This window comes from Capricornis sumatraensis, chromosome 2, assembly GCF_032405125.1.
Source record: "Capricornis sumatraensis isolate serow.1 chromosome 2, serow.2, whole genome shotgun sequence".
Lineage (NCBI taxonomy): Eukaryota > Metazoa > Chordata > Mammalia > Artiodactyla > Bovidae > Capricornis > Capricornis sumatraensis.
Genome location: NC_091070.1, coordinates 107,415,392 through 107,439,983, shown reverse-complemented (window position 1 = coordinate 107,439,983; position 24,592 = coordinate 107,415,392). Strand labels below are relative to the sequence as shown.

The 24,592-nt window shown below is 35.8% G+C and overlaps 1 protein-coding gene across 1 annotated transcript in view; it reads left to right on the top strand.

Moving 5' to 3' along the window:
- The first annotated feature begins 237 nt into the window (after positions 1-237).
- Positions 238-24,592, top strand: part of NUF2 (NUF2 component of NDC80 kinetochore complex) — a 39,846-nt gene continuing 15,491 nt past the window's right edge. Inside the window, exons 1-10 of the mRNA XM_068965702.1 lie at positions 238-342; positions 3,953-4,094; positions 5,542-5,616; positions 6,549-6,625; positions 7,119-7,180; positions 17,204-17,301; positions 18,465-18,538; positions 20,752-20,848; positions 21,967-22,029; positions 24,070-24,207. Of these exons, the coding sequence (XP_068821803.1) occupies positions 3,972-4,094; positions 5,542-5,616; positions 6,549-6,625; positions 7,119-7,180; positions 17,204-17,301; positions 18,465-18,538; positions 20,752-20,848; positions 21,967-22,029; positions 24,070-24,207 (807 nt within the window). The 5' untranslated portion in view covers positions 238-342; positions 3,953-3,971. The remainder of the gene's footprint in view (positions 343-3,952; positions 4,095-5,541; positions 5,617-6,548; positions 6,626-7,118; positions 7,181-17,203; positions 17,302-18,464; positions 18,539-20,751; positions 20,849-21,966; positions 22,030-24,069; positions 24,208-24,592) is intronic.

The following is a 24,592-nucleotide window of genomic DNA, read 5'->3' as shown; positions in this document are numbered from 1 at the left end:
CACGAACCTCGGGAATTCCGCGGCAACGCCGGACTACTTCCCCTAACCGCGGCTCTGTCACTTCCTGCAGAAGTTCCGACTGGACGTCAACTCCGCGAAAAATAGTTCCGCCTAGAGCCCAGCGTTCTCTCTCGCAACTCCAGCGCCAACCGCTCTAAGCATATTGAGCCCAGCCGGTACCCGGCGCGGCCGGAGCGCAGGAAGTGGGCGGGGCGGAACGGGGAGGGACTTCCAGGAGGAGGCGGCTGGTTTGAAAATTGACAACGGTCGATGTTTGCTGACTTTTGACTTCGCGTGTAGCTGATCCACGGACTCGCCGCCGTCCTGTGGGCGGCTGCTGCGGTAGGTGAGAGCAAAGAGACACGCGTGGACGGAGTCCGGGAGACTGTGTGCTTTCTCGCTCTGGAGCCACGGGCCTGACAGTGTTTTCGTTACACGCGTCGCTGGGGAGGAGGCTGCAGAAGCCCGCCTTTGGGTGCTGCGGGTGAGCGCGTAGGTCGTTTTGGTTAGATTTTAGTCCCCAAAACAATCTGAACTCATTTCCTACGAAACGAATGTCCGCCGTCTGGTACAGCAAAGATTACTCGAGAAGAAACTTGCGGTCCAGCTGGTCAGTTGAAGGTTGTATTTCTGTATTTTTAACCGATTTGTTTAGAAGCTAATGGGGTTCCAGGTGCTGCCATAAATTTTCGTTACTCACACATCGCTTAACCAAAGTCAAACCAAAAATCGAAAGGCTAAAATATCATGTTGTTGTTGTTCAGTCGCCAGGTCGTGTTCTTTGCGATCCACTGGACCGCAGCTCGTCAAGCTGCGGTGTGATATTAGACATATCATGCTTAATCCAAAAGTCAGAGGAAGAGGGCGGTGTATATATACCGCTTTGCGTGCATGGCGCGATCATTTTTCCCTGAATTACTTCGGGAAACTTTTAATTTTTTTTAGGCTGGGACTCTTCTCTTTGTTTAGCATCGGCTCCCTGGCCTTTTGATTTTCACGATGTAGTTTGTTTTAGAAAAATGAACCTACTGTGCGCTGGTTTGTGGTGTTGCAGATAATGGGACACCGAGAGGTAATAAGCAGTAAATGGCCTGCTACTTTACATATTAGGTCATTTATATACTTTATTTCACCAGAGAGCTCAAACTGGATTGGAAGGCCTCTTCACCTGTCTTTTTCTCTCCCTCTCCTCCCTATTCCGTTCTCCCTCCCTCTCCACATTCTCGTGAATAAATTGGAACTGAAGTTGTACTATCAAAGAAAATAGAAGTTAGATAGGAGAGGTGGTTTCAAAGGGAAACATTGGAAGTTTGGGAAATGTCCTGGAAGAGACTAACTTGTAACAGAAAATTGATTAGGTTATTAAACTGTAGAAGTTTTTAAAGCCAAGCAGAAACATTTGAATTTGATATGATGGGTAGGGCAAGTAATTATTTTTGTAAAGATGTTACCTGATGCATTTGCTGTTCTATGCAGATTAACTTGATAGCAAAGTGCACAAGACTTTAGAAGGTAGAGATGTGTGATAATAATTGCACCTCTTTCTCTATTGGAATAATCTCTGATCCAGATATATTAATAGTTTGTTTTGGAAAATTGACTTTTTCTGCAGTCTTTCTTTGGGCAGTGATTTTTAAATCTATGACTTAGATGAAAATATAGAATGCATATTTATGTTAAAAGGGACATATATCATGTGAGGTGTCAGAAGCTGGATACCAAAAGATTCTGACAGTAAGAGTTGGACTGTGAAGAAAGCTGAGCACCGAAGAGTTGATGCTTTTGAACTGTGGTGTTGGAGAAGACTCTTGAGAGTCCCTTGGACTGCAAGGAGATCCAGCCAGTCTATCCTGAAGATCAGTCCTGCGTGTTCATTGGAAGGACTGATGGTGAGGCTGAAACTCCAATACTTTGGCCACCTCATGTGGAGTTGACTCATTGGAAAAGACCCGGATGCTGGGAGGGATTAGGGGCAGGAGGAGAAGGGGATGACAGAGGATGAGATGGTTGGATGGCATCACCGACTCGATGCACATGAGTTTGTGTGATCTCCGGGAGTTGGTGATGGACAGGGAGGCCTGGCGTGCTGCGATTGATGCGGTCGCAAAGAGTCAGACGCGACTGAGCGACTGAACTGAACTGAACTGATAGAAGAAAAGTCTGGAATTATGAAATTCAATAATAGGAAATTGGAATAATAGGAAATGTTTGCATTATGAAATTCAATAGTATGAAATAGGAATAATGGGGAATTCAGTCATAAGAAATACAAATCCTTAAGGTTCAAATAATCAGTTAGAGCATGGAGAAGTCCTGGCTTATGGACTACAAAGTCATATAAGAAGTCATGGAGAAGTGGGCTACGTTGAAAAAGTTCTGGGACTTGGAGTCAAACACACACACACACACAAGTTTGTCAGTAAGTGTTATAATAGCATTAGATCAGCAGTGACTGTTGCCAACTGTATTGATATTCCACCGTAATCAGACCATATCTGGAGTGTTATGTTCAGTTTGAGCATTACATTTTAAGAAGACTCTGATGAAGTAGTTTTATAGGAAAGTGAGTAGAATGATAGTTTCTAAAACAATCATAAATGGAGTGGCTATTCTTAAACTATACTTACTTTAGATCAGAGAGGACTAAGAGAGATAGGATAGCTTTCTTCACATTTTTAAAAGTGGAGTCATGTGACTGAGGATTAATAAATTCTATTTAGTTGCAGTGATGAGAAGTAGAACCAGAAGATGAGTTATAACAAACTGATTTCTGTATAGTATGAGAAAGAGTTATCTGATTATTAGAGCCACACTAAGGTGGACAAAAAGTTGCCTTGAGACAGTGAATTCTGTGATGTTTCAAATGTTTAAGCAGAACTGGGAAGTTATCTGTCAATCACTTTTCAGGGTGTTTAGCAGCTTGCTGGGCCTACTACCCACTAGATTCCAGCAGCATCCTCAGTCTAGTGCAGACAAGCAAAAGTGTCTCCAAACTTGTGAGAACAACTGCTCTAGGAGGGCACAGGTGCGAATATTTCACTATTGAAGGACTTTGTAGGGAGTGGTGTTTTTGTTATTTTGTTTTTCAAGTTCTCACTCTGGTGATTTGAGTTCCTGCCAGTTACAGCTATTCATGGGCTTCCCTGGTGGCTCAGACGGTAAAGAATCTACCTGCAGTGCAGGTGACCTGTGTTCAATCCCTGGGTCAGGAAGATCCCCCGGAGAAGGGAATGGCAAGCCACTTCAGTGTTCTTGCCTGGAGAATTCCATGGTCAGAAGAGCCTGGTGGGCTACAATCCATGGTGTCGCAAAGAGTGATGATGACATGACTGATGACTTTTACTCACTTACAGCTATTCTATTCTTACTCTTTTTTTTTTTTTTTTTTCTCGTCTCTGGTCCTACTTACATCTTAAACCTTATTAATCATCTCACTGTGTATCATTAAATAGAATGTCAAATCAGAGTCCAATGCAGCTTATTGTTTATTTACCCTATGTTGCTGTTGTTTGTGTATAGATTCTGCTGATAGTGTTACCTATATATTTTACTTTGAAGATTAATTCCCAGGATCTTATTGAACTCTGCCTCCTAAACTTTAAAAAAACAAAAAACATAGTTTCTCATCTGTCTGTTCAACCTAAGTCCTTTTTCCCATGAAAAAGAAAACAGTATTAGTTAAATTAGAAAATGACTGTGTTTCTTTAGAATAAAAGCTGTTTTAGAATATATATGTGTATATATATGTGTGTGTAAATATATGTGTGTGTGTATGTGTATATATTTGTTTTTAATGTCACCTTACTAGGATGTGTGATGGTTAGATGATAGCACCACGTTAAATATGGCTCAACCCTGGCTTGTTAATTTTGTCCTTACATTTGTCAGCTTCCAGGTGGTGAGAACTGCTGGTTGTGCCATGTTTCTGACCTTTGTTTTTAATTCCTTCAAGGCAACAGGAGACTCCCAAGATGGAAACTTTGTCTTTTCCCAGATATAATGCAGCTGAAGTTGTGGTTCATATTCGAAACAAAATCTTAACAGGAGCTGATGGTAAAAACCTTTCCAAGAATGATCTTTCTCCAAATCCCAAGGTAAAATGTGGTTCTTTTTGCATGTGGTTAGTATACAGGCTACACTAGGTCTGTAATGTGTGGGGAAAGGCATGTATATCACTGTTTGATATAGGCTAGTAACTTTAATCTAGAGAAGATCTGTCAACTAGAGTTATTTTAAAATAACACTGTTTTTATGTGGGGCAACTTCTGCATTCCCATTAGGAATTCAAGTCTTTAATGCAGTTGTTTTCTTCCGAAAAAAGCTTCTAAACCATAGATGTATTACAGTATATTAAACTTTTTATTATTGGAGTAGTGGTCTGAGGGTATCATTTATTGGTAAAACTTGAAGGAACTTACTCCAGGTGGTTTCCAATCACAAAAAGTGCTTAGAAGCAATCTTCTTGGAAAGCCTACAGATTAATTTTCTTGCATTATGCCCCAACAGGGAATTGTCTTGTTTTGACAGATAGTGGTTTTTTGTCTTTAGTTGTTAAATGCAAAAATGAACTATTCATGTGTCACAGAAAATCCCAAAGTCTCCTTCCATTTTCCTGTGTTCATGTTGAAGTGATAACATAATAAAACCTAGTTTAATGATGTAGAACTTGAACTTTTTGATCTTGATGACTCTTTAATTCTTTAAAATGGAAGCAATAATCTCAGAATAAATAAACTTGTTTGTATATGGATGACAAAATGTTCTATAGGCCAGTGTTTTGGAATTGCTGATTTAGAAGATGAAAGTTAAAAATCCCATACTATTCTATTAAATGTATACCTCCTGGATCATAGTAGTCCCTTAAACAGCTAAGGCATCTTAATTAACATCTGAGGCGTCAAACAAGGTTTCCCATGTTCTTTTTAAAAACAAAACAAAAAAAACGCCCTCATTATTTTTGTCGTATGTTTGATGACATGTTTTGAAAGACTAACCTATTCTTCCATTCCCTAATGTGGATAGATTGCCTGGATTAGATTTGAATATTCTTGTTATCATTCTGTGTATAATCCTAAACAACTGATCTTATTGACCAGTACATACGACTTAGCACATATGAGCAAACTGTTGAGTATATAAGATGTTTTAATATATGGAAAAATTAAGGATGAGATGTATGGAGAGAGTAACATGGAAACTTACAGCACCATATGTAAAATAGATAGCCAACAGGAATTTGCTGTATGACTCAGGGAACTCAAACAGGAGCTCTAACGATCTAGAGGGGTAGGATGGGGAGGGAGGCTCAAGAGGGAGGGCACACGGGTGTACATATGGCTGATTCTTGTTGATGTTTGACAGAAAACAGTAAAATTCTATAAAGCAATTATCCTTCAATTAAAAAATAAAGTGGCAAAAAAAGAATATTTCAAGGGAAACGGAGTAATGTTGTCACTCTTCTTTTTATCCATTAACTACAGTATTGGACAGTAATGGTGATAGTGGTACAACAGAGTGTTAAAAATTGTTTTTCTGTTATAGCCTGAAGTCTTGCATATGATCTACATGAGAGCTTTACAGATCGTATATGGAATTCGACTGGAGCATTTTTACATGGTGGGTTTAAGATGAAGCGAAATTATGTTCTTTTGCTGCATTTCTCCTGCTCACATTGAGTATTGGTTTTCAGGATAGGAGGTTCTTCACTTTATTTTTAGCAAAATCAAAGGCTTATTTAAAGTTAATGTCATTTACAAAGGAATCTTAGGTGTAGTAATGATATATATTGATAGCTTTACTAAGATGAAAACTACAACTGAAAACCTAGATGACATAAGTAATTGATTCCCTGCAGTTATTCATAAATTTCCAGGCTCATCTTCAGAGACTACAATAAGCAATAGCAAAGTCTTCACAGATACTGTTCTCTTCTCAGGAAAGACTTCCAAACTGGGATAAGAGATATGCACTGAGATTGAAAACAGTTGAAATAAAGCAGTTGAGCTTTTAGCAAATTAGGTATTTTTAGTAGGAAGATTATTTTTCTTAATCTTTTTTTGCTGTTAAATCATCAGGGCATCAATTGAAGATGTACAAAAAAGCAATATCTGTAGAATCTCAATATATATTGTTTGAAAATCAAAAGGTTTATCTTTTATTTGCTGTGAAACCTTGTTAAGGCTTAGTTTCTTTGTCTATAAAATAAGATTAGTACTCTGTTCTACTGTTGTTATAGAAATTAAGAAAGGATATGTTAAGAATATGTGTATAAAATTTAGGAGGGTACCTGATATTTAGCAAATGCTAACCATTACCCCTTTATTTTTTCATTCATTTAAAAAGTATTGAGCACTCACTATGAACTGAGCGTTATTAATATTAGTGACATTGTCAGGTTTGGGCCAGGATCTGCATTGTTTGTTTAAATTAATGATAGTAAGTTAATATATTTTGATTTTAATCTGTGATTAAACTTTCTTAAGGTTGAAAATTTTTCTCATTTTGTCTAATCAATTTGTAACTTGAATTTTGTGATTTATTACATTTAGATGCCAGTGAACTCTGAGGTCATGTATCCACATATAATGGAAGGCTTCTTACCAGTCAGCAATTTGTTTATTCATTTGTAAGTAAAGAGTCATTATTTTCTTAGTCCACATTCGTATTTACATTACATTTGGCTTTCTTAAAGACATGATTTCTTTGGAAAGGAATTTCTACCATTTTTCTCTCCACTCCCTTCCATAAATATTCAAAATTGTACATTTCCAGCAATACAGCTAACTGCCCCCACTTCAGTTCTTTCAGTTGATGTATTAAAATACTATGAGTCTAAAATTGTTAGAGTTTGCATCTTAGAGAGTCCTAGTACTTCCAAGAGTATGTGTTGTTTATTAGAATCTATAACTATACCTTGGTATTACATGAATACTTTTGTAATATACAGAAAAAGTAGATTTCAGTGCTATATGATTATGTATTGTAGACTTCTGACTGAGTCCTATGATACTGAGAAATATATCCAGAAGTGTTTTTGATAAAAAGATGTTTATCCTTTTTGACTTAGTATGTAATTCAAAAGATACTTTTCAATATGCTTGCTCCTCTTTATCTTCAAGGGACTCATTTCTGCCCATCTGTCGGGTGAATGACTTTGAGATTGCTGATATTCTATATCCAAGTAAGTGAAAATTAAGACAATTTTTAATGTTTGGCCTTAATCTAACATTTTACCTTTCTATCAATAATGTGAAAAAAAGAAAAGACTTAATGGAACTTGGATTTAGAAAATGAGTCTTGATTCTGAAGGATGAATTTTTTAATATCCCATTATTGGAAATTATTCCTTTGTAAAGTCACAGAAAAGCTGTTTTTTTGATTAGTTTTTCTCAACTCCTTATATTTGAAAATGTTCTGTAAGTTTGAGATTATGAATACAAACAATATGTAAGCTGTGATGTTGCATAATGAATTAATCATACCAGTTTTATCAAATATCATAATTACTTTTTACCGTGAAGAAAACACCTTTTAACAGGATAATCATGATGGTCATGATATTGTATTAAAATGTAAAGTTCTCCTAATTTTGTATCCCTTAATTTATTTGACTCTTTAGTAGTTACAAATCAAGTTATTTTATGTTTTAAGATATTAGGTGTACTATATAAAAACTTATTCTTATCCCATTTTGGATCTCTTTTTTTGTTTGTTTATTGACATATAAATTATACAAAATAAAAATTCACTAATTTTAAATGCATAACTGAATAAATCTTAGTAAAAGTATATAGTTATATAACCAGCACCACAGTCATGACCCCCGAAGTTCCCTTATATCCCTTTACAGTCTACTTTTTTTCCCTGTAATATTTTGACTTTTCAGAACCTCATATAATTGAAATCATATAGTCTATAGTCTTTTGTGTCTGGCTTCTTTAATTTAGCATAGTGCTTTTGAGATTTGTCCATGTTATTGCATTTATTAGTACTTTGTTCTTTTATTTTAGAGTAGCAGTCTATCATAAGTATACAGTTTATTTATCCATTGTCCAGTTGGTAAGACGTTTGAATTGCTTCCTGTTTTGGCCATTGTGTATAAAGTTGCTGTGAACATTAGTGTACAGATCTTTGTATGCACATATTTTCATTTCTGTGGATAAAGGTTGCTGTTGTTCAGTTGTTCAGTCTTGTCTGACTCTTTGTGACCTCATGGACTGCAGCACACTAGGCTTTCTTGTCCTTCACCATCTCCCAGAGCTTGCTCAAACTCATGTCCATGGAGTCAGTGATGCCATCCAACCATTTCATCCTCTGTTGTACCCTTTTCTTCCTGCTTTCAATCTTTCCCAGCACTGGGGTCTTTTCTAATGAATCGACTTTTTATATCAGGTGGCCAAAATATTAGAGCTTCAGCTTCAGCATCAGTCCTTCCAATGAATAGTTAGGACTGATTTCCTTTAGTATTGAATGGTTTGGTCTCCTTGCAGTCCAAGGGACTCTCAAGAGTCTACTCCAACACCACAAATCAGAAGCACCGATTCTTCAGCGTTCAGCCTTCTTTATGGTCCAACTCTCACATCCATACGTGACTACCGGGAAGAGCATAGCTTTGACTATATAGATCTTTGTTGTCGAAGTGTTTTTTCCTAATTTTTAATATGCTATCTAGGTTGGTCATAACTTTTCTTCCAAGGAGCAAGTGTCTTAATTTTGTGGCTGCAGTCACCATCTCCAGTGATTTTGGAGCCCAAGAAAATAAAGGCTGTCACTGTTTCCATTCTTTCCCCATCTATTTGCCATGAAGCTATGGGACTGGATGTAATGATCTTGGGTTTTTGAATTTTGAGTTTTAAGGAAGCTTTTCACTCTCCTCTTTCACCTTCACCAAGAGACTCTTTAGTTCCTCTTCACTTTCTGCCATAAGAGTGGTGTCATCTGCATATCTGAGGTTATTGATATTTCTCCTGGCAGTCTTCATTCCAGCTTGTGCTTCATCCAGCTCGGCATTTCACATGATGTACTCTATGTATAAGTTAAATAAGCAGGGCAACAAAATACAGCCTTTCACAATTTTGAACCAGTCTTTTATTTCATGTTTGGTTCTAACGGTTGCTTTTTGACCCGCATACAGGTTTCTCAGGAGGCAGGTAAGGTCTGGTACTCTCATCTCTTTAAGAATTTTCCACAGTTTGTTGTGATCCATACAGTCAAAGGTTTTCAGATTAGTTCATTTCAGTCACTTAGTCATGTCTAACTCTTCGTGACCCCATGGACTGCAGCACACCAGGCCTCCCTGTCCATCACCAACTCCTGGAGTTTACTCTAACTCATGTCTATCGAGTCAGTGATGCCATCCAACCATCTCATCTTCTGTTGTCCCCTTCTCCTGCCTTCAATCTTTCCCAGCATCAGTGTCTTTTCAAATGAGTCAGTTCTTCGTCTCAGGTGGCCAAATTACTGGAGTTTCAGCTTCAGCATGAATCCTTCCAGTGAATATTCAGGACTGATTTCCTTTAGGATGAACTGATTGGATCTTCTTACAGTCCAAGGGACTCTCAAGAATCTTCTCCAACACCACAGTTCAAAAGCATCAGTTCTTCAGCGCTCAGCTTTCTTTATAGTCCAATTCTCACATCCATACATGACTACTGGAAAAACCATAGCCTTGACTAGACGGACCTTTATTGGCAAAGTAATGTCTCTGCTTTTTAATATGTTGTCTAGGGTTGGTCATAACTTTTCTTCCCAGGATTAAACATCATTTAATTTTATGGCTGTAGTCACCATATGCAGTGATTTTAGAGCCCAGAAAAATAAAGTCAGCCATTGTTTCCACTGTTTCCCCATCTATCTGCCATGAAGTGATGGGACTGGATGTCATGATCTTCGTTTTCTGAATGCTGAGCTTTAACCCAACTTTTTTACTCTACTCTTTCACTTTCATCAAGAGGCTCTTCAGTTCTTCTTCACTTTCTGCCATAACGTTGGTGTCATCTGCATATCTGAGGTTATTGGTATTTCTCTCATCAATCTTGATTCCAGCTTGTGCTTCATCCAGCCTAGCATTTCTCATGATGATACTCTGCATATAAGTTAAATAAGCAGGGTGACAGTATACAGCTCTGACATACTACTTTCTCTGTTTGGAACCAGTCTGTTGTTCCATTTCCATTTCTAACTGTTACCTCCTGACCTGCATACAGATTTCTCAAGAGGCAGTTCAGGTGGTCTGGTATTCCCATCTCTTTCAGAATTTTCCACAGTTTGTGGTGATGCACACAGGTAAATACTTTGGCATAATCACTAAAGCAGAAATAGATGTTTTCTGGAACTCTCTTGCTTTTTCAGTGATCCAGCGGATGTTGGCAATTTGATCTCCGGTTCCTCTGCCTTTTTTTAAAACCAGCTCGAACATCTGGAAGTTCATGTTTCGCGTATTGCTAAAGCCTGCCTTGGAGAGTTTTGAGCATTACTTTACTAGCATGTGAGATGAGTGCAATTGTGCAGTAATTTGAGCATTCTTTGGCATTGCCTTTCTTTGGGATTGGAATGAAAACTGACCTTTTCCAGTCCTGTGGCCACTGCTGAGTTTTTCAAATTTGCTGGCATATTGAGTGCATCACTTTCACAGCATCATCATTTAGGACTTGAAATAGCTCAACTGGAATGCCATCACCTCCACTAACTTTGTTCGTAGTGATGCTTCCTAAGGTCCACTTGACTTCACATTCCAGAATGTCTGGCCCTAGGTGAGTGATCATTCCATCGTGATTATCTGGGTTGTGAAGATCTTTTTTGTATAGTTCATCTTTGTATTCTTGCCACTTCTTCTTAATATCTTCTGCTTCTGTTAGGTCCATACCATTTCTGTCCTTTATCGAGCCCATCTTTGATGAAATGTTCCTTTGGTATCTCTAATTTTCTTGAAGAGATCTCTAATCTTCCCCATTCTATTGTTTTCCTCTATTTCTTTGCATTGATCACTGAGGAAGGTTTTCTTAACCCTCCTGGGTATTCTTTGGAACTCTGCATTCAGATGGGATAAATACTAAAAGTAGAAATGCTGGTTTACATAGTAAGCACATGCTTAACCTTTTCGGAAACTGCCAAACTGTTCTTCTAAGTGGCTGTATCGTTAAGCTCTAGTGCATTGCCATTGGCAGTATGGGGTAGTTTCAATTCCTCTACATCCTTCTTGTACTCGATGCTGTAGGTTTTTAATTAGACACGCTAAAGGCTCTCTCTGGGTTTCCCAGGTGGCACAGTAGTAAAGAATCCACCTGCTAACGCAGGAGACACAGTACATTGGTTTGATTCCTGGATCAGGGAAGACCACGTGGAGTAGGAAATGACAACCCACTCCAGTATTCTTGCCTGGAAAATTCCATGGACAAAGAAGCATGGTGGGCTACAGTACATGGATCACAAAAAGTGGTACATGACTGAGCCGCATGCACGCAAAGACTGTCTAGTTATGTTTCATGGTTTCAATTCACATCTCCCTCATGGCTAGATAATAATGAGCAAACTTTCATATGCTTATTTGCTATCCATATATCTTTGGAAGTATCTATTTGAATCATTTAGGTAGTTTTTAAAAATTGAATTGTTTGTCTTGTGATTGAGTTGGAAGGTTTCCTCAGATATTTTGGAAACAAGGAGTTTATCAGATATGTGTTATACAGGTTTTTCCCTTGATCTGTTACTTGCTTTTTCAGTTTCATAACCATGTCTTTTCAAAAGCAAGATGTATTTCAGTTTTTAATATTCTAATTGATATTTTTTCTTTTGTCATTCATAAAACTATTTTTTGCATTCTATCAGAAAACCTTGGCCTCAAGGATTTATTTGGCTAAATTTTACTCCTTTATTTTGCTGTAAGCGTATTATAGTTTCCACCTTTATTATTTAATGCCTAAATTTTTGAATATCATGTGAGGCAAAGGGCAAGGTTAATTTTTTCCTTTATGCATATGATTATCAAAGTATTCTAGCATCACTCATTGAAAAGCTTATCCTTTTGCCATTGAACTACCCTGGCACTTTTGTCAAAACTAATTGATTCTGCACATCTATTAGGATGGCAGAAATCTAAAATACTGACAATACCAAATGCTGATGAGGAAGGATATGGAGCAACAGGAACTTTCATTTATCGCTTGTGGGAATGCAAAATAGTATAGCAGCCTTGGAAGACAGTTGTCAGTTTCTTACAAAGCTAAGTGTATTCTTACTGTACAATCTAATACTCATGTGCCTTGTTATTTATCCAAACATCTAGAAAGCGCATGTCCACACAAAAACCTGTTAACATCTTTTTGCAGCTTTATTCATAATTGTCGAAACCTAGAAGCAAGCAAGACATCCTTCAGTAGGTGAATGGATGAAATAGTACATCAAGCCAGGGGAATATTACTTAGTGCTATAAAGAAATGAGTTATGAAGCAATAAAAAGACGTCAGGAATCTCAGATGCATATCACTAAGTATAAGAAGTCAGTCTGCAAATGCTATTTACAGTACTATTACAATTATGACAATCTGAAAAAGGCAAAAACTGTGAAGATAGTAAGAAGATCATTGTTTGCCAGGGACTGCGGGAGGAGAAAGAATGGGTAGCCAGGGCAGAGAGGATTTTTTACAGCAGTGAAACTATCCTGTATAATACTGTAGTTATACAGTGTTATATTTGTGTTATTATACCTTTGTCATATATATGGAATTTAGAAAGAAGGTAACAATAACCCTGTATGCAAGACAGCAAAAGAGACACAGATGTATAGAGCAGTCTTTTGGACACTGGGAGAGGGCGAGGGTGGGATGATATGGGAGAATGGCATTGAAACGAATCACTAGTCCAGGTTCGATGCATGAGACAGGGTGCTCAGGGCTGGTGCACTGGGATGACCTTGAGGGATGGGATGGGGAGGGAGGTGGGAGGGGGGTTCAGGATGGGGAACACATGTATACCCATGGCTAATTCATGGCAGTGTATGGCAAAACCAATACAATATTGTAAAGTAAAAATAAATAAATAAATAAAAAGGCCAATACCTTTGTCAAAATCTGTAGAATATACAGATTTCTACGTACATTCCAAGAGTGAATTCTGATGTAAACTATGAACTTTGACTAATATTGACACGTCATTGTAGGTTCATCTTTTGTCACAAATGTACCACTCAGGTGGGGGATGTTGATAGTGGAGTAGGCTATATCAGGACATAGAATACATGTGAAACTCTACTTCCTGCTTAATTTTTCTGTGAACCTAAAGTACTCTAAAGAATCTTCATTAAAAAGTAAGTTACTATATGTATTTCTGGCTGCATTCTTTGCTCCATTGATCTATATGGTGTCTCTGCACCAACCATACTACCTTGATTACTTCAGCCTTTATAGTAAGTCTGGAAATCAGGCAGTGTTTAAGTTCTCCAACTTTGTTCTCTGTTTCATAATTGTTTTAGTTATTCTGGTCTTTTGTATTTTCATATAAATTTTAGAACTAGCCAGTCAATTCTATGCTCCTCTACCCTCCATAATCTAGAATTTTGACTGAGATTACTTTGAATGTATAGTTCATTTGGTGGATAATTGAGACAACTTGATAATATTAGGTCTTGTAATCCAAGTGTATTTACCTCCATTTATTTAGGTTGTCTTTAATTTTTCATGACTATGTTTTATAATTTTCAGAGTGCAGGTCATATTCATTTTGTTAAATTTATCTGAAAGTAATGTGTATTTCTTTCAGTTTAAATTTTGGATGGATTGGTCATTACTAGTGTAGAGAGACAATTGATTTTTATATATTGACCTTATTTCTAATAGATTTTTAGAATAGATTCCTTAGGGTTTTCTACACTGGCAGTCCTGTTGTTTGAGCACAAAGACAGTTTTACATCTTGACAATCTAGATGTATTTGACTTATTATTCTTTCCTTCTGCAGTGGCTAGGACTTCTAGCATAATGTTGAATAAAATATTGAGAGTATGCATCATTGTGTTATTCCTATTCTTCAGGGGAAAGCATTTAGGCTTTTATCAGGAAGTATGTTAGTTATAGGATTTTCTTAGATGGCCTTTATTAGGGTAAGTAACTTCTCTTTGCATTTTGTATCATGAGTGGGTGTTCACTTTTGTTAAATTTCTTCTCTGTATCTAATGAGAAAATCATGTGCTTTCTCTTCAGTCTAGTGGATTACATTGTTTGATTTTTGAATGTTAAGTCAACTTTGTATTCAGGATGAACCCCATTTGGTTATGATATTGTGTTTTTTAACATATTGCTGAATTTGATTTGCTAATATTTTGTTGTGTTTCTGTGAGCATGTTCATGAGAGCTGTTGGTCTGTATTTTTTTTGTAATGCCACTGCAGTGACAAATTTGGATATCAAGATATTGCTGGCCTTTCAGGATGAGTTTAGAGAGACTCCCTTTCATTTCCAGAAATAGTTATGTAAAACTTGTATTCTTTCTTTCTTAAATGTTTGTTAGAATTCACCAGTGAATCCAACTGAGATTGGAGTTTTCTCTGTGAATTATTAATTAATTTATTTTTAAATAAATAAAGGATTATGCTGGTTATTTCCAGAGCTACTAAGTGAGATCTGTAGGTTACCTTTTTTCAGAGAGTTTATCTATTTACTTTAAATGGGCAGATTTATTAACATAACGTTGCTCATATTTTTCCTGTATCATTGAACAGTCTTTGGGGTCAGCAGTGATGTCCCTCTCTCATTTTGACATTAATAATTTGTTTCTTCATTCATTTTCCCTGATCAATCTGGCTAGAAGTTTCTCAATTTTGCTGATCTTTTGAAAGAATGAGCTTTTTGTCTCACTAATTTTTAGCTATTTTATTTCTTTTTTTGTTTGTTTTATTGGTTCTTGTGCTCATTGCTATTCCTTCTTTTTTCATGCTTGCTTTGGGTTTTCTTTTCTTTTTTTTCCCTCCAGTCTTTTAAAGATAGAAGCTGAGGCCATCAATTGAGACCTTTCTTTTTTTCTACCATAGATGTTTAATGCTATAAATTTCCCTCTAGCCTTGCTTTAGCTGCATCCCATGACCTTATTATAGATGTTTATGTGATAGTTACAATTCCTGTACATCCTCCCTGTACTTGACACACACACACACACACACACACACACACACACGCATTAGTGATTATAAATTTAATTTTATCTTCAACAGAGTAGTCCTGTGACACTCTGGCTTCGGGAATTGAGGCCGCATCCCTTCTGAGATATCTTTTCTTTTTGGAAGTTATTTCAGGATTATCATTGGTCAAAGACCAATTTTTAATCTAAATGCCTAATTTTGATAGTTCTTAGATCAAATATATAGTTTAAAATAAAAATCCTTATGGCAGTGTGTCCACAATTTAGAGTTCTCAGAGGAGATTATTTCCTCACAGAGACAATGCAGAAACACTACTAACTTTGTCATTTCCCTGCATTTTTTCCCCTTAATCTACCATTTCACTAAGGATGTAGCCTTTCTAGAGTCCCACATCTTTTAGGGACCTCAGCTCCAGTTCCCTGTGTCATGTGAGTCCAAGGTGTGATCAGCTGTTTCTTCATGAAAGTTAATAATCCAAACTAACTGCTTACTGAGCCTGGAGTTATTCTCTCTTGATTCTCGTCATGTCTGGCTGTTTTTAATAAGACTTTCTCTTTATCACAAGTTTTCAGCAAATTGATTTTCATGTGCCTTTAAAGATTTTATTTTTGTCCCCCTTCCTTAGATATGTTTATAGTTCCTTGGATATATTTATGTGTGTGTGTTAGTCACTCAGTTGTGTCCAACTCTGTGTGACCTCATGGACTGTAGCCCTCCAGGCTCCTCTGTCCATGGAGTTCTCCTGGCAAGAATAGTGGAGTGGCTTGCTATTTCCTCCTCCAGGGGATCTTCCTGACCCACGGATTGAACCCACATCTCCTGCATTGCAGGCAGATTCTTTACCATCTGAGCCACCAGGGAAGCCTGGATATGTTTATAGTTTCTGTCAAGTTTGGAAAATATTTAGCTATTGTATATAAGTTTTTTCTACCGTTCCTTTTTGTAGGACTCTAATTACACATTTATTATGCTGCTTGATATTGTCCTTAAGTTCCTAAATACTCTATTCATTTTTTTCTCTCTGGCTTTCATTTTAGATAGCTTTTATTCCTATGTTTTCAGTTTCATTAATCCTTTCATCTGTAGATATAATCTGCCCTTAATCCTATCTATTGTATTTTTCATCTCAGATATTTTATTTTTCAACTGTAAAAGTTTGATTTGGGTCTCGCCTTTCTGTCCTTAAAATGCTATTGCTTTTCTGAACCTTCCTGAACAAACAGAATGTATTTATAGATTATGTTCATGAAGACTGAGTCAAGAAGATAGAGTTTTTATATATTCCAGCTTCCTTGGCCTCTTTAAACTCTAAAAATCTTATTTTTTTTTTGTTCTCTCCGAACTCTAAATTCTGTCTTCATGTCTCAGCAATACCCAAGGTTGTGTTTGTGATCGCCCTCAGGATATAGCCTAAAAATTCTCTCACGTGGTAGGCTAGTGCATTAGTAGGGTTCACCTCATTTACCTTTCTTGAAAATTGCTATTGTATATTACTTATAGTTCAGTGTCTACACTGAGAAGGCAATGGCACCCTATTCCAGTATTCTTGCCTGGAAAATCCCATGGACGGAGGAGCCTGGTGGGTTGCAGTCCATGGGGTCTTGAAGAGTCGGACACGACTGAGCATCTTCACTTTCACTTTTCACTTTCATGCACTGGAGAAGGAAATGGCAACCCACGACAGTGTTCTTGCCTGGAGAATCCCAGGATTGCGGGAGCCTGGTGGGCTGCTGTCTATGGGGTCACACAGAGCTGGGCACTACTGAAGCAGCTTAGCAGCAGCAGCAGTATCTACAACTTGTTATTTTATACTTTTTATCTGCTTTTCTGCTTGTTTAGGATGGGATAGTATATCTGGTTTCTGTTCTCTCATGGCCAAAAATGCTTTTTGTTTTTTGGGGTTTTTCTTAAGATAATTGTGATCATTAAGTTAGAGCAGATATTCTGTACTTTGGTTAATTAGCATACAAATATTTTTTTCTGTATACTATAAGCAGAATATATGGTGGGAGAAAATAAATTTTCACTTATATTGTTTCAAAGATTTATTTAAGGAGGCTTGCTTTCTATTTTTAGAGGCAAAACGGACAACTCGGTTTTTAAGTGGCATTATCAACTTTATTCACTTCCGAGAAGCATGCCGTGAGACATATATGGAATTTCTTTGGCAATATGTAAGATTCAAATGTATTTTGGGGATCATATACCAGTTCAGTAACATCATTTATATACCAAGAATATGTCTTGAAATGATTGTTACAGATAACTAACTTTTTATGGCCATTAGAATCAAATTTACATATTACATATATATGAAATTTCAAATTTAGTAAGCTTATCTTAGAATGAGATTTTTTTTTATATTTGGTATCATTAGGGAGAGGCTGGGTTATTTATTTAAATTTTGTACCAGAGACTCCTTTTCCTTTATTAGGAAATGGAGGGGAAGACAATAGTGATAATTCTATTCTTTTTCTTTAGAGTTTAATAGATAGGATAATGTTCTTTAAATAATTGAGAAATTTGAAGTTTATATTTGCTTTCTAAATAATGGTCTAATTAGGTGTTTTGTTCTATTCATCTGCTTGTTCAGCATTGCATTATAAGAACCAAGTAAATCACTCTAAACTCCTTTTACCAACAATTTAGAGAATTTGGAAAGATTTTGGGTCATCTGTGTGATTTGTTCCCATCTGCTCTCAGTTTGGGGTACCATCCTATTAGAAAAGCACGTGGTTAACACCAGAGAATTAGTACTTAAACAAGTGAGCTACGTAGATAAATATTTCCTTGTACAAATCATGATCTGCCTATACTACCTAAAAATCAAATACTCTCCAAAGCATACAGATGTGTGTGCCCACACATACTAACACACAATTTTGCTTGGCTAATTTCTCATTTTTTTTTAAGATATGGCTCCGAGTTGTATCATTTCTGTGAACCCTCTGTGATACTGCTTCCCAGACATTACCCAAGTTGGGTTGAATGTCATTATATTCAGTCCTATGACAGGTTGTATAGTTTTATATTTATTTTTCTGACTTGTTAAAGAGACTGAACTATGTAAGTCCAGGGACTACAAGTTAGTCTTCTTGGGAGTTATTCCTGGTACCTAGCACCATGATTAACTGTGTTAATAAGAACTCAACATTTATATGTTGAATAAGTAAAGAAATTCCTAACTCATTTGTCATAGATGCCTAATTCTTTCTTAAATTTCTTAATTCTCATGGTGAAAGTTGTAGAGTGTGCAAGTACTGGTAGATATTTTTTAAACACATCATTGATTATGTTGAAAAATGTTAATATTAAATTGTTAAAATTGCTTTAATAGAAATCTTCTGTGGACAAAATGCAGCAGTTAAATACTGCACACCAGGAGGCATTAATGAAATTGGAGAGACTTGAGTAAGTAGGAAATTTACAAATAAAATGCAATTTCAAAATGCAAAATGAAAGTAGAATATTTTACAATTTACAGTCTACTTCATCTCTTTTATCTTCCTTACTAAATAGAGTATTTAAGTTGACCTTTTTTGAAGAAAAACTAGGGTGTGCTTCCTTTAACTCTTAATATGCACATAGTGTATTCTTTTATTTCTTTTTTTGTTGTTAGCACATTAGCCAAACATGTTTAGAGCCATTAAGTAACTCTCCTAAATTATATCTAGTGGTATTTATCTTATGTGTAAGCAGTAACTGACAGGATTCTCTTTCTTCCTTGAGATCAGTTAATTCTTTAAAATTTTTATTCCTTCAACGGAGCTTTACTGTTTGGTTTGTTTTGTTTTGACTTAAAGATCAGATAGGAGAAGAAATCATTCAAGGGTTATAATTTCTTGGCTTTATATATATTGATTTTGAACAAAAGGATTTTTTTATCCCTTCTAATAGGTTGATGTTCTGGGTTTTTCTTTCAGTTAAAAACTTTGTTTTTAGCCTGCTCTGGCATAAATTGCCTTTAGAGACAGCCCATTTTCTTCTCCAGGGGATCTTCCCGACCCAGGGATCAAACCTGGGTCTCCCGCATTGTAGGCAGACACTTTACCATCTGAGCCACCATTAAAGTTAGAGACAGCAGTAAACTGAAAAGACTGGGAGTAGGAGGCCAATAATAAAATTTAAGATGGCAGGTTTGTACAGTGTTCAAATATCAACAACCTCAGATATGCACATAATACGACTATAATGGCAGAAAGTGAAGAACAACTAAAGAGCCTATTGACGAGGGTGAAAGAGGAGAGTGAAAAAGCTGGTTTAAAACTCAACATTTAAAACAGATCATGGCATCTGACCCCATCACTTGATTTCAAATAGAAAGGGAAAAGTAGAAGCAATGACAGACTTTATTTTCTTGGGCTCCAAAATCACTGTGGATGGTGACTGCAGCCATGAAATTAAAAGATGTTTGTTCCTTAGAAGGAAAGCTATGACAAACTAGACAGAGTATTAAAAAGCAGAGACATCACTTTGCCGAGAAATGTTTGTAAAGTCAAAGCTGTGTTTTTTCCAGTAGTCATGTATGAATGTGAGAGTTGGGCCATGAAGAAGGCTGAGCACCGAATTGATGCTTTCAAATTATGGTGCTAGAGAAGACTCTTGAGAGTTCCTTGGACTGCAAAGAGATCAAACGAGTCAGTCCTAAAGGAAATCAACCCCAAATATTCATTGGAATGACTGAAGCTGAAGTTCCAACACTTTGGTCACATGATACAAAGAGTCAACTCATTGGAAGACTGATGCTGGGAAAGATTGAAGCAAAAGGAGAAGGGGGTGGTAGAGAATGAGATGGTTAGCATCACAGACTCAGTGGACATGAATTTGAGCAAACTCCAAGAGACAGTAGAGAACAGAGGAGCCTGGCTATCTACAGTCTAGGGGCTCCCAAAGAGTTGGACATGACTTAATGACTGAACAACAACAAAATTTATGATAAACCAAGTCAAAAGAGAAATGGCAAACTGGAAGTGAAATTTGCAACATTTGCAGCAAAGTGTTTCAATCTCTAATAATGCTCATATAGTATTCCTAAAATACAAAGAACTACAAACTGATGGGAAAATATAATTTTTAAAATGGGCAAGGAATTTACAGAGAATTAAGTGTAAATACTAATTAAAAATATGTAAAAATCATTAAACTCAATAGCAGTCAAGGAAATGAAAATTAAAGTAACAATTCTATACCATATATCACATATCAAAAACTAAAGTTGAGAGCATTCATATGGAAGAGACTAGAACATGAGAAAGTGCTCTTAGGAAGGATTTGTGGAGCAAAACAAATGGATGATACAGTAGAGAGATGTGAGGAAGTGAGAGCCAGAGAAAGATGGAATCAGCACTAAAATTAGGAGTGGAGTTAGGGTAGATGTGTATGCAGTTGAGTCCATACATAGATTGGTGGCAGAAATTTAAAGAGCTCATCTGATTTTTATTTTTGCTGGATAGTAGAGTCCAGGTCATGGATTTTAAATTATTGTCATGTGGAAGGATGAAAGTTCAGAAACATGAAAGCAGATAGTTTTTTTCCTTTAAGTTGTTGAAGAGCAGAGACCTTTTTTGGACTTTCTAGGTTAAGAACTTGATACATCTTATTTTAACTTACTTTGCTGTGTTCAGTTCTGTTCCAGTTGAAGAGCAGGCAGAGTTCAAGCAGCTTTCAGATGATATTCAGGAGCTGCAGCAATCGCTGAATCAAGAGTTTCGTCAGAAAACGGTATCTAAGCAGGGCACCCAAAACCGGTGCCCAGGTATCCAGGCTGGAGGGATGGGGTGGAGAGGGAAATGAGAGGAAGGTTTGGGATGGAGGGGCACACGTATACCTATGTCTGATGAAGACTGGTGAATGGCAAAAACCATCACAATATTGTACAGTAATTATCCTCCAATTAAATAAATAATAAATATATATTATATATTTACATATATAAAAAATAATAAATAAAAACGATGTCTATTGTTAGATACCTTAAATCTTTTTCAAAAGATTTTTGTATTTGTGATATGGAGGGGCCAACAGCACATTACTTTCAGTTACTAAACAAATAGGATATATTGCTGCGTCCATTTGTTCACCTTACAGTGAATGTATATTTCTGTTGTCCAGGTCAACAGAATTTTAATTATTGATGGTGTCAAGGGTATATGCTATCTTGTTGACTAGAATTAAGATTTTTTTCTGTATCTAGTCCTAATGTTTCTAAATTGTGCACTGAGGCACCCTGGGTGCTACAGCAAGCCCTCAAGGGTGCTTCAGGATGTTTTAAATTTTAAAGGAAAACAACATTCAGCATCTGCCATACACTGCTTGAATATCTAGCTCAAGGCGGTTCACAGTTTCAACATGAACTCATGTTACCTTCCTTTCATTTCTTTTGAACCTGGGTTTTTGGCTTTTGCCATAATAAAACGCAAGTGCTGTGTGAATATTATCATGCAATAGGAAATGATAATTGCCTGTGACCCATGATTCTAAGATGTGTTCAGTACTCAGTTTTTATAGTATACCATACCCATCCAATTTGGAAGTAGTTGTAGCTGTTTAAGAATAAAATAAAAATAGTATTTTTCTTTCAATTTGCATATATTACTTTTTCAAGGGGCTACTAAGTTGTTAGGACATAAATACTCAGTTATTGGAATTTAATGACCCAATAAAGGATCTGTTAGGGGTTTATTATGGCCTTAGGGTCATAGGGAACAGAGAAAGTTTGGGAATATCTGGTCTAATCTGTTTAATTCCTCTACTTTCTGACTTCTGTTTTGTGAAAAAGCATTGGCTAAATTTAAATCTGTTTGAATCACTGGAAAATAGTTGTTTGCTTTTTTCCCTAGATAGTGCTGCAAGAGGGAAATTCACAAAAGAAATCAGATATTTCAGAGAAAACTAAGCGTTTGGTAAGCATCTTTTCATTTAACTAGCGTTTAACGTTTGAATCTTGTGTGTAGGAGTATTTTAACTGTGCGTTATTATTAAATGTTTCTCTCTTCCCTTTAAGTGAAGCTAATTTAACTTTTTCCAATAGAATAGATGACTATTGTTCTAAAAAATACAGAAACACAGAAATGTATGACAAAAGTGAAAATCACCTGCAAATTCACCACACAATCAGATGCATGTCACAGATTACATTTCTCTAAGCAAATACACATATATATATATGTAATTTTACATAAATGATATTATACTCTATGTGACTCAAAGCTGCTTTTTTTCACTTTATAGTATAGTTATCATATCTACATAGATCCCCATTATTTTGATAACTGCACCTTAATGTCAATCCTGTGTCCTATTGATAGACATTCACATTGCTTCTAACTTTGTGCTATTGAACAATAGCCTATGTGTGCTACCACCTATACATGTACCTGTATATTTGCCCACCAGGCTGCTTTTTATCTTAGTAGATTCCTAAACATATGGTTTTGGGGGTAAAGAAAATTACACTTAAATTTAGCCCACATTGCCAAACTGACTTCTAAAAAGATACCAGTATAGAATATGAGAGTATTCCTTTCTCTGCATCATTGTCAAAATTGGATATTTTTATGTTTTTCTTTTCTTTTTAATCTGTGTCATTCTTATAGAGGAATAAACGTCTCATCTTCATTTTGGTTTTTTTGATTTTCAGTGATTTAGACCACCTTATTCAGAGGTTTGTTATTATTTCTTACCTTGTAAATTACCTGTTTATGTTCCTTTTTAATTTCACTTTTTTTTAAACCTCCATGAGTTAGGGGTTTTAACTCTATTTGTCTTGCAAATTCATCATTTTTTCCTATTAGAAGGTTCATGTTTTTATGTAGTAAAATTGATAGACATATACATTTGGGATTAAGTCTATGTATAGAAAGGCCTATCTCATTCCTCATTTTTTTAATCTCATATTTTCTCATTGTACTTTTATGATTTCCCTATTATTTTGATACTTGTATTTTATAACTATCTAAAACTTACTTTAATTTAAATATTCCTTATTTTTCAATCACTCTTTTTATTGCCAGATGTTTTTATCAGAATAGTATTGACTGTGGTTCAATTTTATTCATTTCTCTGTCCCATTTAAATCTATATTAAAATGAAATCACTTTGTATTCATATATAATATCAAATTTTAGAGTTTTTGTAAAGGGACTAAAAGTGATAAAGAGTCAGTGCGAATGTAAGGAAAATGGCCTTTAATTTCATAGGGTATTAAAAGAGTAGATACCATGGTGGTATGCTAAATTCTAATAATAAAATAACAAATACATTGTTTCAAACATTCAGTTTTGGCTTCTGAGTTGATGAAAAAGTGAGAACGTTAAAAAATTTTTTAGTTAAAAATAATTTAGACCAATTATACAAGTGATACAGTAATGCATTCCTGTTGTAAATATATATATACTGAGTACCTTCTCAGTGCTGTTACTTTCTTTGGGTTGTGGGAGAGCAAAAATAGCTGTTCTTAACCCAAGGTTGCTCAGTTAATTCAGAGACACATATTAAATACATAATTATAATTATCATGTACATGATTATACTGTTTATAGAAAGAATATAGAGTAGGTAGGAACAGGATTTTCAAAGTCAATGGAAATTCATTTGCAGTACAGGAATCGAATGGCAGTATTCCGAGATCAGAGAGAGATCACTTGTAATTGTCCAGACATAAGGCAGACTGGAATTACCAGATTGTAGGCTATAGTAGGAAGCTGGTAGAAGATGACACTGGACAGGAGGGTAAGAGCTACATGATATTGTACAAGGGAGCCTAATCTCTGGCCTGTAGACAGATGTGAGCCGTCAAGCAGGAAAGTGATATGGTCAGAATTTAATATGTTGTTCTGACTACAAAAAAAACAGAGTCAATTTCTTTTTTCTTTTCCATTATTATAGAGGCAAATCACTAGTTTTATTTTTATATCTAATATATTTAAATGTTTTTTCAACAGAATGAACTAAAATTGTCAGTGGTTTCCTTGAAAGAAATACAAGAGAATTTGAAAACAAAAATTGTGGATTCTCCAGAGAAAGTTAAGAATTATAAAGAAAAAATGAAAGATACAGTCCAGAAGCTTAAAAATTCCAGAGTGAGTTTTCTTTTTATTTTAATGCTTTTCTGTCCCTCTTATTTTTTAACAATTCTTGTTTAATCATGTGTTAATTCTCTAATTTCTAAATTATCTATACATCTCTCCCTCTTAGACATTTTGCCCTTGTCTCTAACTTTTAGCTCTTCTCTAAAGTGGATATAAGAAAAGAAGTATAATTTCAAGACATTTTCTTAATTATGCAACAGATTTTTTTTGCCCTGGGTGATCAAAAACAGAAGTGATTTGTCCTCATAGGACTTAGTCACTATATCTTAAGGGAGAATGGTGTTATAATCAGTTATATAATTTTAAATTATAATATAGTTATAAGTATATTATTATATTTATATGATATGTTTATAATTATAATTACATATATTTA